At 48.6% G+C, this 14,238-nt stretch overlaps 1 protein-coding gene across 1 annotated transcript in view; it reads right to left on the bottom strand.

The window, feature by feature from the left end:
• PAPPA2 (pappalysin 2) overlaps window positions 1-14,238 on the bottom strand; it is a 96,810-nt gene that overhangs the window by 25,455 nt on the left and 57,117 nt on the right. Inside the window, exons 14-16 of the mRNA XM_075711148.1 lie at window positions 7,906-8,077; window positions 5,346-5,523; window positions 2,888-3,101 (exon numbers count right to left, since the gene is read on the bottom strand). Of these exons, the coding sequence (XP_075567263.1) occupies window positions 2,888-3,101; window positions 5,346-5,523; window positions 7,906-8,077 (564 nt within the window). The remainder of the gene's footprint in view (window positions 1-2,887; window positions 3,102-5,345; window positions 5,524-7,905; window positions 8,078-14,238) is intronic.

The raw sequence follows: 14,238 nt of genomic DNA, 5'->3' as shown, positions 1-14,238 counted from the left end.
AAAACAGATTTCCTTTAGGAAGAGTCAAAGAAGATCTACCCTTCATGTCAGCATCATCACTCAGATGATCCTGCCAGCAGAAAGGCAGCAAATCTCTGGCAGGATCTTGATTACACGATCAACATTTTCTCGAGGATTCCTCATTGACAAGCAGTGATTTCTGAAGGACCTTTCCTCACTCAGGTTAATAGATAAAAGCATCTTCTCCGAGACAACAGATTTCTTTATCCCCTTTCTCTTCCACTTAGGCTATGGGAAATGAATTTCAACTAAGATTGCAGGAGCCTTCTAAGTAACCTTACTGCCCCTGCAGTAAAATTCAATAAGGAAACAGAAGTGAGGGAATAATATGAGCATCTGTGTCCAAGAGCACCTCCTCTTGGATGGAGACAGCTGGATCTCAGCCATGGTTCAGACCTGCATAAGGTGGGCACCGTAGCTGTACCACATAAGGAGCAAAGCCCCAGGGGTTGAGTCCCCAGTCCAGCTGTAGCAGCCATGGTGTTTTATGAGGTGCATGAGAGAGGAATGCACTGCAGAAGGCTGATCAAAAAAGCAGCTAGTCAGGAGGTGATGCTGAGCCCTGGATGGGTGGGGCTCACATTACAGCTTAACCATCCCTGTCCATGGGGGATCCAGAGCCATCCCTGAAGGAAGGTGCCTGCAAGCAGCTCTTAAAGGAAATGACCAAGCTTCTTATAACAGTGCTGTGAGAAGATGAGCATGTCTTTCACATAGTAGCAGAGTGGGTTGATCCCTTGGGAACCCACAGACACCCAAAAGATGCCTCTACACCTTCCCTGGATAACAGTCGGAGCCCCATAGCTGTTGGCGAGGCCAGCTGGGGGGTTACACTCCTTCCATCATTCCCCTCTAAAAAGGCATGATCACTAGAGCTAGAAGAATAATTCAAAGGGAGCCTGACTATTTTTCTGTTTCTAAGGTTGGGCTAGTTAGCTGGCACGGGGATTCTTCAGTGTCAGCTGTGGATCATGCCTGGCTTTTGTCCAATATCTAGTATACATGAAGAATCTTGCTTTCTTATGTCCATCAACACCTGCATGACACTAGATACTTTAGCAAGGCTGGTGCTTGCTGGGTTGGTGGGCAACAGGGAGACAATAGATCAAGAACTCCATTTGCTGAACCCAGAAAGAACCCAGCAAGGCTTCAGAAGACCCCAAAACCTGATGTCCAAGTCATCAGCTGAGACCCTGCTCCCTCACCAGTACATCAGCAACCTGCACCCCACTAGTCCTGGACCATTCCAGAGCTCTCTATCACCTTCTCCAACAACTTGCTTTCTCCAAAACTGGCCTGAACAAAGAAAGCAATCTCTCATTCTGGCAGCTCCCATCCTCTGCCTGCCAGGGCTGAAACACCAGAAGGATTTCCAGCAATACAGCAATTGACTGGCCTGCTTACTTGCTAGTAGCTGCTACTCGCTACACATGCCAAGGGGTTTGTACTCATGCTGAGTATACACGCAGAGCTCCAGATGAGAGGGTACACCAGCATTTACACTTCCAAGGAAAGGCTTTTCCTTTGATTCAGGCCACTCACATAGCAGCTAATCTGCACAATAAGAAAACAACTAAGTTTCTTCTTCTGTTAATGTTTTTTTGCTTACAGTAACAGGATCGTACTCTACCATTAAAGATGTTAGATGAATTAGTAGTAATGATAATAGCAAATGGGAAAATGCTATGTCAATGTGCATTGCTATGAAATTGTAAACCACTTTGCATGATTTTCCTTGATGTCTCACAGGCTGTTCAGACCCATAGGGAAGTTACACACAAATCAGAGGAGGCTTGGGAACTCCCAGAGGGCATCCTTCTTACCAGCAGTTGCTGCAGCATGACTGAGATGGCCTAACTTTGCAAGCTGTGTTGATCTGATTGCACATCCAGTGCCTGAAATGCCACAGGCACGCAAGCTGCTCCACAGTTTGCAAAGCAGTCCATGTGATTGTAGCCATAATCATAATTTGCTTAGCTCCCCTTGGCCCAAGAAATGCTCCTAACACTGCAGAAAGCTGTTTACAGAAACCACTTCCTTCATTACGAGGCAAGAAATTTGGCAACTGCTTCCCAGTGCACAACAACCCTACCCCAGAGCAGAGTAGAGATGAAGTCTGCATCCAGTTAAAACTGGAAGGGGGCATTAAACAATTAGCACATAATTACCTGATTTGAGCTAGCATCAAGACTCTGGGGAGGACGCGGCCAGTGCCAGGGAATCTTTAGTGACCGTACCCAACAGGGACCTCAGCCGGAGGTGTCGCAGACAAAATGCTGCTTTACCCCCCAGTGTCACAATATTGGCTGAGTGCAGGGCTAGTGAATCACCAGGAATTTTTCCCCGAAGCATCGGGAAAAATCTTCTCCAACTGAAATGCCAGTGCTTGAAATTAAATTTAGCTAAGACGTGCAGTCAGTAAAATGTTAACCCTGACAAAAAACATTCATTCATTCTTACAACCCCAGGTGCCTTGATCTATGTTTTATCACTTTTAGGACAGAGAGAGCAGCTCCAGGGATCTTCCAGCATCTTATTACATCTAATTACTTGAGAGTCCAGAAACACTTCTGTACATGCTTAATTTTCAACAACTGACAAGTACATTGAGGTGTACAGGAAAATTCGCATGCTTCAGGTTAAGGCATTTAACGTACATATGCATGCAACCGCAGCTTGCGCCTTGTTCCCACCTGCTTTACCTAAACCTAAATGCCTCTTGTAACTCAAGAAATCTGCACGACCAGAGCAAGCTGCTTTGCCTTGTACCTATCAAATCAGCTCTTCGAGACTGCCATCACCTCTCTGCCTTGCTTATGTTGTGAGGAGGAAGGAAATGGTGATAAGAGATCTGCCACAGACTTACTTCTTAGGCTTGCCTGCTGTGTTCTCAGCCACATGGTATCCAGGCTTGCACTTGTAGCGACAGACTGAGCCCACATCGTGGTTCCCCTGCAGGCACCGCGGTACCAGGAGCTTGGCGTTGGCCACTGCAGGAGGCACGTCACACTCCAGCTTGCAGTAGGCTTCGGGGAGTGACCAGAGACCGTCTTCCAGGCAGGTCAGCCACTGGTTTGTTCCTGACTCCAAAAAAGAAGCAGTGTGTTGGGGTTACAGCTGACCTGGGGATGGAGTCCTGCTGAGGGAAGCTCAGAGCAACCAGCAAAAGTCCTCTTGCTAGAGTGGGTACTGATGCCAAGAGAGGCAGCAAATGTGAAGACCATGGACTCCGTTGCATGGTTGGTCAGGCTGGGGCAGAAACCAAATTCCTTGAATGCAGACAGAAGTGGGGAAGGGACACCTTCTAGGGAATGGAGAAAGGATCTTGGTTCTGCAAATCTCCCCAAAACTTTCCCTTAAACTTCCCCTCTCTGGTGATGCCTCAGGAGAGCCTTCAGTGGGCTGGGAGCTTTTGTGTATGACAGCTATCCATCCTATTTGGTTCAGCCCATCTCCATTCTCCCCAGGTGCTTTTTGCAGCTTGTCCTTACCTTCCCTTACAAGCTGTCATACCCTGTGCTACATGTGCACCGCAAGTTGGAAAGTGCCAACAGGACAGATGTGGGAGCCTTAACTGGTGTGACCGGGATTTCACACCACCCGTTACTAAAGGCTTGGGTTGAGTATTACAGCCTAACTCTCTGTCGTCCGTCTAGAGAAAAGGGGGTTTAGTAGACCCAGCTAATGGGTGGCCAAAATTGCACAGCTCTGGGTGCCTGTGGTAAGTGTCCATGACTGCATCACCCACATAGTGTGGATGATGGATGGTTCACTGGGAACTGCTGAGCAAGAAAAAAAAGCTGGACTGGAGTGAATGCAAGTCTTCCTACTGAGGGGTTTGGATCAGCAGGTTCCTGGTGCGGCCAGAGTGCTCCACACTCCCTTTGAGCATCGCTTTCTTTTTATAGGATTGCTGCTCTGCCTACAATGCTCTTGGACCAGGGACAAGACCATGCCTCCACACAGCGCCTGCATTCCTGGCGGGCCAGCACTGCCGAGAGTCTCCCCCCACCTCTGAGCACTGTGCAGCCGTGTCATCCTTTCCTTGCCTATTCTTAGCATTTATTAGCCTTGAGAGATTGCCCATAAGGATGCAAGCCTTTGGGGAGAACAAGCATCAGGCACGTCCCTGCATTGACAGCTCCTCCGAGTCGGCTGATCCTCCACAAGTTTACCCACGTGGCTCGACAGCCTTGGCTGAGCACCACCAGCCATCGTGTCAGCCGCTGGAAGTCACTCAGGGCGCTCCATCAAGGGGACGTCTTCCCGCCAAGGGAGCCCATGGCAAACCTCCTGTTGACTTCAGCGGGAACAAGAGGTGGCTGTGAGTGAAACATCAGATTAAAGCCCTGCCCTCAGCTGACCCACCCAAGGCAATGGGCATCGGTTCGTGCAGAATTTAGGCTGTCGAGTCATCATTTGCATGTTACCCTTTGATCAGCTCACACTGGGGATCTGCCGTCATCCCCCCATCATGAAATGAGACCTTAATTCCCTGCAGTTTTTGCTCCTTAGATTTAACTTTAAAAAAAAAAAAGTAAATTATTTTCATACGTTTCAGCTATAAATGTCTCCATAAAATAGGGCACCCATTAAAATGATTTGTTGTATGTGATTGTTCAGAGCAAAGGCGCTGGTGGAAACTCACATAAAGTCCCAATGCTTGAAGCTGTCAAGGCAATTACCCTCCAAATCCCATCCAGCCCAGCCCTGTATAGACAGGAACAGTAGCTCTCTTTCTCCAACTTGGCTTAAAAACATTCCTGCGGCTATTGATGGAGTCGGCAGAATGAAAGCCAGGCCATGGCGTGTCTGGGGGACTGTTGTGTGTCTGGGTGGTGAACATCTCCCAGACTGCTCTGCAGCTGTGGGCATCAGTCTCTATGGCTCTATACAGTCCCAGGACTCCTGAACCACACACTTTCCCACAGCCACCAAGCCACTTTTGGCTCTCTGGAGTCCTCTCTGTCTGTCTGTGCCAGCTGCCTGCACACTACTTGCTTCCCTTGTCCCCACAATGGTAGAGGCTGCCAGACCTCACCAGCTATCAGGAGAAGACATCCCTACATCCTGAGGTGGATGGATAAGGGCTGCTATCCAGGGGATAGGAGTCAGAGGGAATTATCCCCACGCTATTGTGTCCCTGCTGAAGGGGGCTGGATGCCCACCATTTTGAGAGGTCTCTCAAGAGCCCACCTGGCTGGGAATAGCCAGGATAACTGGGAAATTCAAAGTTGGAATGCTTTGTTTGAATGGCTTGGGACAGGCATGAAAAGGTAGCACCAAACAGGGAGAGTTAAATCCCTCAGCACTCCAGACTGTACCTTGAATCTTGGCTGGGTGGACGCAGGAGAACAAGCATCTTTGCAGGTATGTGGTCCCCTTGGGGCAGGAGAACTCAGCGTAGTACACATGGGACTGGTCAGGGACACCGCAGTCGACAGGGTCACAAGTCACAGTTCTGTCCCACCGCCCCGAACTGCATCTCAGCACCACCTCCTGCTGCAGAGAAAGCAAGGCTCCATCAGACCCCTGCAAGTGAGCTTTAATCTATTGGTTTGCCACCACAGGAGAAAGGGCTGATCCAGGTTTCAGGACAAGGAGAGCTTTCCCCCATTTTTCCTCCCCCAAAGTGTCCTTTCTTCCCATTCTGGACACTGAGTCACAAAGCCCCTACGTGTTCATGGAGTGATGTTTGTGGTGTGAAAGCAGCAAATGGCCCTTGGGGTAACACGCAAGCTACTTGCACAAGAGACCTGCTAATGCTTCAGCTGTAACTCCTTGCCTCCAGAAAACACTAGCTGCATGCACACTGAGCAGTGCCAGAGCACATTAAGGGAAAAAGGAAAATCCCTTCAAGATACACTACAACTTCCTGAGCTACAAGTTATTTCCAGCTCTGCACACTGCAATTTTCTCTCCTACAAGATCAAGTCTTACTTCAGCAGTTGACAGGCAGCTCTCCTGTTGATTGTTTTTCCCTAAATGCACTGATTCTCTCATGCCTCAGCCCACAGACCCCACTGAAATTAGAGGTTCATATAACCTCATTTACAAATCCTAATGACACAGTCTATCTTACAGAGCCGGGGGACTGCATAAGAACCTAACCCGCAGTGGTCCCACCACTAAACATGATCAACGTGTGCGACGGACTTCATCAAAACAGAGTGGTGGATGATGGTGTGCCATGAGCAACCTGGTCTAGTGAAAGATGTCCCTAGCCATGGCAGGGGGGTTGGACTAGATGATCTTTTAAAGGTCCCTTCCAACCCAAACTGTTCTATGACTTCCATTCCCAGACAGCTAACCCCAGCCCAGCAGCCCTCAGGCAGGGGCTACAGACCAAAGAGTTATCTTTCAACTGACCTACCTGATGTCCCCTCACTGGCTGAGTACAGCCATGCTGCTTGTACAGTCAAATGTGTGACCTGTCCTCCCAGCCAACATGTTTTGATTGAACCTGGACATGGTGGCTCTGAAGGACATGACTAAATTTGAATCTGGTACTCTTGGGTGTGCAGCAGGATCATGGTGTAGCTGAACCTGGTGGAGAGGATGCTCAGGGGAGAGCTGTGTGTGTTTTCTCAAAATGCCTCAATATGTGTAGGGTCACACAGCCAAACCTGTCACATCACTTGGGGGCTCAGGGCAGGGCACCTGCAAGCTGCTATCTGCCATGACAACCACATGGCGAAGCTCTGTCCAGAAGTTTCCCATCTCACTGCCAAATGCATGAAAACTGTCACTCCAGGCAGATTTATTTTGTGCAGTTTCATTTCAGAGGAGAATGGGAACATTTTGTTTTCCCTGGGCATGCTTTGGCCCACAGAGCCATGCGGTGGTGTAGTTAATAACCTCCCCAATGACGAGGGGTTGAGCAGTGCATCCCCAGCTGCCTCATTGCACTTTCCAGCACCTACCTCTCCTTCAGCAAACACCGATGGCTGCAGCATGGGAAACCTGCCTGCCAGGCATCAGGAGCACTTGAAACTCTCCAAGGGGCTGAGAGGTCCATCCTGTTGACATGGCCTGACTCACCTCAATCTGTCTCCACCCCATGCAAGTTCACACTCTCATTCAGGCAGGCACAGGGACCAACTCAGCCCCAAAGACTCCTGTTCCCCCTCCAGGAACAGCCTAAGGACAGGACACACTGTGCCCATGACCCTGCCAAGGTGACTGCCCAGACCAGAAGCAGCTCAGCTCCCAAGGACACATCAGTTCCAGGTCTCCTCTGTCAACAGCTAAGAGCCATACTGGCTTGTGGCTTTTACAAGGCATCCCCCAGCCCTCTGGAAAGCAGGGCAAACTCTTTCATGGTGACCTCTGTGCTGTCCCGCTGGCATGGGCAGTGTTATTGCAATGCAACACAAAGGAAGAAAAGCTCTCAGCGCTGTCGGCTGCCTCTAAATATAGTCGCTCTGCAATGACTTCATTTTTCCTGAGCCACTAACTTCAGCTTTAAGAGAGAAAATGTCTTAGGGATGTTTAACCCTCCCAGCAATGCCCATCTGGAGAACAGAAATATCTACCTCTCGCTCTGTGGGAGTGCATCACCCTGGTTTGGGACATCCCCTGCAGCAGCTTTTTGCCCAGCAGAACCATGGCCTGCAGGCAGCACCATGGTCTGCAGGCAGCTAGGAGGACTGCAACAAGGGAAGGAGAGAGGTCCCCAGCGCAGGACCACCAGCCACCAGAAAGAGGGTCCAGCACCAAAGCCTCCATTGGACTGAGGTTTGTTGGAAGAGCAGTAAAGAGATCAGGGCTGGAGGAACAAGATGTCCTGGGGTCACTCCAACCACCTCAGGGTGGTTAAACCTTTCTTAACTAGCACTCAGTCCAACAGGCTGCGAGGTCACCCCCACCCTGAGGTCCACTCACCTGCCTGGAACCCAGGCTCTTTCCATTGCCGGAGCGGAGGACGAAGCCCTTTTCGCAGGCGACAGTGCACGCCATGTGTCTCAGGCCATCGGAGGTGCAGTTGAGGGTGGCAGTGTGAGCAAGCAGTGGCTGCATGCAGCTTCCCAGTCCTGCACAAGCACCATGGACACAGCTATGGAGGAGAAGAGGGAAGGGATCAGCAAGCAGGTCCCAGGGCTTCTGCAGCAAGGAGGGGCTCTCTCTGGGTGGCACCTGTGTGGGATGCTCAGTGGGTCACAGATGCCTACAGAGATGCACGCCTATCTCTCAGTCTCAGCTTCTTCCAGGTTTGAAGTCTCCTGACGATGATGCCAGGAGGGTACTTCTTCCCAGCACTGCCTTGGCTGGACCCAGGCCCAACCCCAGCCCACACCTTCCCACAGACCACCATGTCCTTCCAAGCTGACGAAAGAAAGCATGGCCTAACAATGCTCCCTCCAAAATCCATGCTCTCTGGTGGGGCTACTCCTGCTCCTCTGCCCCAGGGTGCACAGGCTACATTGCACAGAGCCTGCGCACAGCCTGGCACCAAAGGGAGCAAGAGGAAGGAGACCATGGGGAGAGGGCAGGCAGGTGACATATCCAGCACGGACACAACTCCCATAGCCAAAGTGGGAAAGTTTATATCAGATGGTCCTATCAAGCAGCACTCCTGAATGCACAAGGAATAACCAACAGTCATTGTAGCACCTTCCTGAGAGGGCTGCAGCTTCTCCAGCAGTGAGGTAGTCTCTACCACATGACATTTTCTCATCTCCAACATGCTCAAATCATACTAGACACCAGAGAATTTGTGGCAACAGATGACCTGAAACTGTGCTCTGCGGTGCCATAGGGAGTACACCGTTAGACTTATACATGACTGCAGCCACTCACGTGTCCTCCCGTACATACTCTGCTCACACATGTATCTCAGACACAAGTGTCTGGGGACAGACAGTGGACAGCAAGCGATCTGCACTTTCCAAAGGCAACAAAGCCCAGACAGTAACATTGGTTATTTCTCCTTCCTAGTAACTTTTGAATCCACACCTCAATTTCAGTCAGCCTTAGCACAGAATAAGACAAGATTTGCAGCAACAGATGGTAAGGGAAAAAAAGATGAAGAGGCCTTTTTAAAGCCTGTGCTGATAGAAGGGCAACAGCTATGTCAAACCCTGTATTAGACATCAGAGAATCCACAGAGGATTCTCCAAGTGCAAGGGAAGGTTTAGCTGGAGATAGAACTTCTGCAGATACTAGGGAACCATCCATGAGATGTTCTTCAAGCTACACAGAGTCCTTCCCAGACCTGGCAGCAGAGTTGCCTTAGCCTCGTGTCCACACAGCCTGCAGTGGAAGGGAGAAGCTGAACATGCTGCAGCTGTCTCTTCCACTCCACTCTGGTCACCTTCCTACTCTGCTTTGATTGTCTTCAGCAGCTCTGCTCTTCCCACAGGCTCACACAACATTACAAGCCTGTGCATGTTGACATCAGGTTCTTTGGGAACAAGATCATCTCAACATGCACCTGTCCAGCTCTGGAGACTCAGCAGTGGCTACCAAGGTGAGATGCAGCTAAAAGGAGGAATTACCCTCCTCAAGTTACAAGACGTCTTGGTAAAGCTTGCAATGTGTCACCCATCCCTGGGAAATAAACAGCCCCCTCCTCACCACAGCAGCTTCCCACCAAGGACCAGACATTTGGCACTGATTAATTAAGCATCACAAATAGTCCCACAGTGAAGAGGAGTGCCAGCCAGGGGCCTATGGTCTCCATGAATGAAATGCAGCCAATAGATTAATTACCTAGGATGGAATGGGGCCACGACACAAGTTTGACACAACAGCGCCCACAAGAAAATGCCCTGGTTATCTGGCAGTCAGGCTTTATCTTTTACCTAGTGGTACCAGTGCAAAAAAATGACAGCAGCCTTCCTGAAGCAGGGACAGAGGTGCTGCAGTTTCAGGTGATAACTGGGGAGAGAAGGGAGGGAGGTGTACCCGAATGCCCCCGCTCTGCTCCCTGCTTTGCATGGGGCTGCCGACAGATTTTGTGCACTGTGTTTCACTCAGGGGAGGCAGAGGCAGCCTTTGACTCTTGCATTCACACAACCTCTCCAGCCAAGGATGCACAGCTAGAAATCCCACGAACAACACACAAAAAACAAAACCAAAAAACCAAAAAACCAAAAAGGTGCCGACACAGACGTTAAGGGAATGCAATGTGCTGTTGACTGGACAAGTCCACTGAGCCAAAGACATGGTGGAAACCTGCAGGCCACAGCCCTGAAAGAACCAGTGGGCACGGGAGGGGACCACAAAGGAGAACAAGAAGAAAGGGGCTGTTTTTTCAATGCAGACCTGTTTATGAAGTGAGAAATGGTTTCAGGGCAGCTGCTGCAAATTCTTTCACTAGCTTGTATTTCCATTTGCTTCCTTTTTAAAGAATTTGTTTTATGAGCACAGCGTTTGTCAGGTCATTAGCTTCTGAGGGCATCTGGTACCAATTGTAGCCCTCTCCCCTCCCCTCCCGCAGTCACCTTCTCCAGGCAGTTGCTTTGCTCCCTGCCTGTGCCCCTGGTGCACGCACACACACAGACTCTCATCCCCGACTCCACCTCCCTGTGACAGAGCCGCTGTCCTAAACCTCCTCACATGCGTGTCTCTGCACATCCATGTGTGAAAGGGGATGAGCTTCTCCTCCTTCCAGCCTTGCTTTTGCCTCCCATCCCCTTCCTCACCAGTCATGGACATGTGGGGAGCTGCAGCTGGTGCACAGCATCCCTCCTACCATGGCGCTTTGTGCTACATCAACACACCACAGCAAGAAAGTCCTTATCCCTGGGCGCCTCTGGGCATGTGGGGATTTATCCAGCCAAGTCACAGCCCACAGGTTGGGAAGCAGGGCTGGGAGATGAGTGGTGGGTTCACCAAGTGGCTGTAGGCTACAGGGAAGCTGGGTGGCCACAGCAGGACCCCAAGACACCTAACTTAATCTGATCGTGAAGTTGTGTCGACTTGTGTGCTCATCGCAGCGCTGGTTCGGAGAACATGGTGACACCTCTGGACACATCCAGTTGGGCCAAGTGCTTGGCTGGAGCAGCCCTGCTGGTGCTGGTGGAGCGATGGCACATTGTCTGGGGCAGCCTCGGCAGTCGGGACAATGCTGTTATTAAATAACAAGTAACAAAGCACTGATCCTTTTCAGCGCTTCTGGACACATTTTGGTTTTCCACCTGTTCAGAAACGTAACCGGCAATGCTGGTATGAAGTAGATCAAGAGATCAGCAAGTTTCTTACTGTATTATTATATATGCAAAATGTTATATAGATTAGATATACATAAGGGATTGATAATTATAGATCATAATATCAAAATCTTTCTTTTTATATGCACCACACAATACACTCATGCACACATTCTGTATGTGCATACAGATATATTTTGGAAATAATTGGCTTTCTCTTTGCCCCAAAAGATGACTAACTTATCGCCGTTTTCTCTGTGACTAACACCACCCCTATCCCACAAATACCCACTAGGTTTTATTTTGGAAATGATCCGAGACCTAGTGACTCAAGTTCTGAGAAGTTGTTCTCATTCTACATGTAGCTTTGAAGTCTGGTGCTGCTATGCCAGACCTGAAGAGGGGCTTGTGTCACTGAAAGCAGTCTGATTTTCTCAAATATATCAGTAAGCTTAAAAAAAAAAAAAAAATTATAAGTATATATAATCTCTACCTACAAACTTTGCCTTGATTGCTTCTCCTTTATCATTATCAGCATCATCATCACTGCAATACTCTGGGCCAGGACACTCTTCAGTCTGATGCCATACAAGTGCAGGACAAAAAAAACCAAACAATCCAACCCCCCCCCCCAAAAAAAAAACCCAACCAAAAAAAAGCCATGCGGCCTGGCCCCATCATGATCCACATGCCTTACCAGAGTTCGGGTAACGTGATGGAATAAATCATTGCTCCCAGCCGCTGGAACACCCTAACGAAGGCTGGACGAGGAAATGGTGTAGTTAGCCCAGTTCTGATCTCAGCATGAAGGAGCTCTTTCTCCTTTTCATGATAAATGAAATTCCTGTATCGCAGCTGCAAACTCCTGACATTTGGCCATTTCTGATTCAGGCCGTATAAGATGTGGGACAAGCCAATATTTTTTTTTCTGCATGAAACATCCAAAAAAATTTCCATTTTTATCCCAGCATCTTTTGAAGCTCAAATTAATGATTTGTCAACATTTTCACAAAATACCAGGGGTTCTCTCCAAACTTATTCCACATCAGCACCAGCCTGCATGATTTTCTGGGCTCACCAACTCCCATGATTCATACATCAAAGAAAGTTTCAGATCTGGAAATTTGTGAAATTCTGCCTAGCAATGGCCCTAACTGCTCTGGAACGATAAGAGCTTTGTTCTGAAATGGGACCAATTCTATAAGCCAGAGCAAAATTTTTCCTTTGGGATCCTTCATCTTTCTATAATAAAAGCAGAAGGCAGCTGCCAGCAATAGAGCATGTTGAGCCAGTGGTGACAATGCTGGTAGGGAGACATCGTTTTGTTGTGACAAAATCCAAATTCTGAAAAGATGAAATTTCCCATTTTACAGCAATTATTTCACGGAACCCAGAAAATATTAATGGATTTACCCAAGTCAAGCTAAGCCAAGCCAAATACAGTGCAGCTGTCTAAAGTATAATAAATCATCCATAAATTGCTGCAGTATCTACCCAAGCTTTCAACCCAAAGGTTGCTGCTAAAACAGCCCTTATCATCAAGCTCCAACTCTAACAGAGGAAAATTATTATTAAAAGTTTATCTCATGGTGCACATTTTGAGGGGAGAGGGGTTTATAGGGGGTGTTGATGGAAAGGTAAAGGCTTCAGCCAAATCTCCTGAAGTTAAAAGTAGTCAGTGCATGTACTCTGGTGAAGTCTGGATTGTAGCACTGAACATCAGGGAGATAAAAGATGTTTACCTCAATGTGGTCTAGCAAAAGAAAATAGCTAGGAAATGAGAAAAGGTGTTTTGGAAATACTCGGGAATTTCTCCCTTCAGGCATGTTTCTTGTGAAGGGGAAAGGTCTCACTTTTCCAGCAAATCTGATGGCAACCATCCTTGTGGGAGCAGGCTACATGTACAGACCCAACGGTGGTGATGCTTCTTGATTACGATCTTCAGTGAGGTTGCCACCTCAAGAAAAGATATTTGCTTCTGTGCGTGACTCCCAAAGAAACTTGGCAAAAAAATAACATCCCTGTGAGTCATCCACTGTCGTCTACCTCACAGATAGAGAAAAGGCACCAGTAAGATGTCAAATGACCTGTTGGACCCTCCATAGCCATAGTGGCAAAGGCAGAAAAAGCAGTAAAAGCAGATCAATCTTAATATATTTCCTTTCCATTTCCTTTCCATTTCCTTTCCACGTTTTTTTTGTTGCCTGTTACACCAAAATAGATCTATAGAAGCACAGAAAGTGAGGTGGAAGGGGATGTCAGCTTTGGTGTAGTCAGCTTCCCAACCTGAGGCAGGACAGACCATATCTTCATCACTCCTGAAAGGAGTTGACCTGACTCCTTCCTGAAGGCAGATGGTCCACCTGCCCATCGTGAAAGCAGCATGCAGGTAGGATTTATCTGCCAGCATTCCTCAAGGGTGCGTATTCAGCTATCCCAAAGACCACCTTTATCCATCTCCTATCCCCATAGCAACATGCTGCACCTTATTTCTGCCACTTCCTCCCTTGTCCAGAGCAATTAACTTCTGATCCATGCCCACCACTGAGAAGGATGTAGAAATAGTGAAGGAATTTCAAAAGGGAGCTGCAAGCAGAAGCCACAGCTGACTGTAAGACTTACGCTATGAGATTTAAGAAGGAAAAAAGTATTTATCATGACAGAGAGGAGATAGCAAGAGGATCTGATCACTCTGTACAGACACATACACAGAGAAAAGAAGTCTGCTGGCAGGAGGGATTTAGACCTTTCTGACAAGGATGGAGCGAAAGCAACAACTTTCATCTTGAAATCAGAGGCAACTTCTCAGCAGAGAGGGTTACTGGAAATAAGAATAGCTCAGCAGGGGAGATGGTGGACTCCTCACCTCCTGCAGCCTGTAATATGAGATAAGAGAGCCTGCTGAAGGACACGTTTAAACCACTTTCTGTGAAAAAATGCTAGTACATGTATGTGACATTAGGGAATGCAGGGCAGAACAGGGGCAGGCTGGCTGAGGCATTGCACTGAGGGCTCTGCAGGCAAGCCTTGGGGTCTCCCAGCACTTGTTCCCTTCTTCACTGGA

This window comes from Pelecanus crispus, chromosome 5 (genome assembly GCF_030463565.1).
Source record: "Pelecanus crispus isolate bPelCri1 chromosome 5, bPelCri1.pri, whole genome shotgun sequence".
Taxonomy (NCBI): Eukaryota; Metazoa; Chordata; class Aves; order Pelecaniformes; family Pelecanidae; genus Pelecanus; species Pelecanus crispus.
This window is presented reverse-complemented; position numbering and strand designations above follow the sequence as displayed.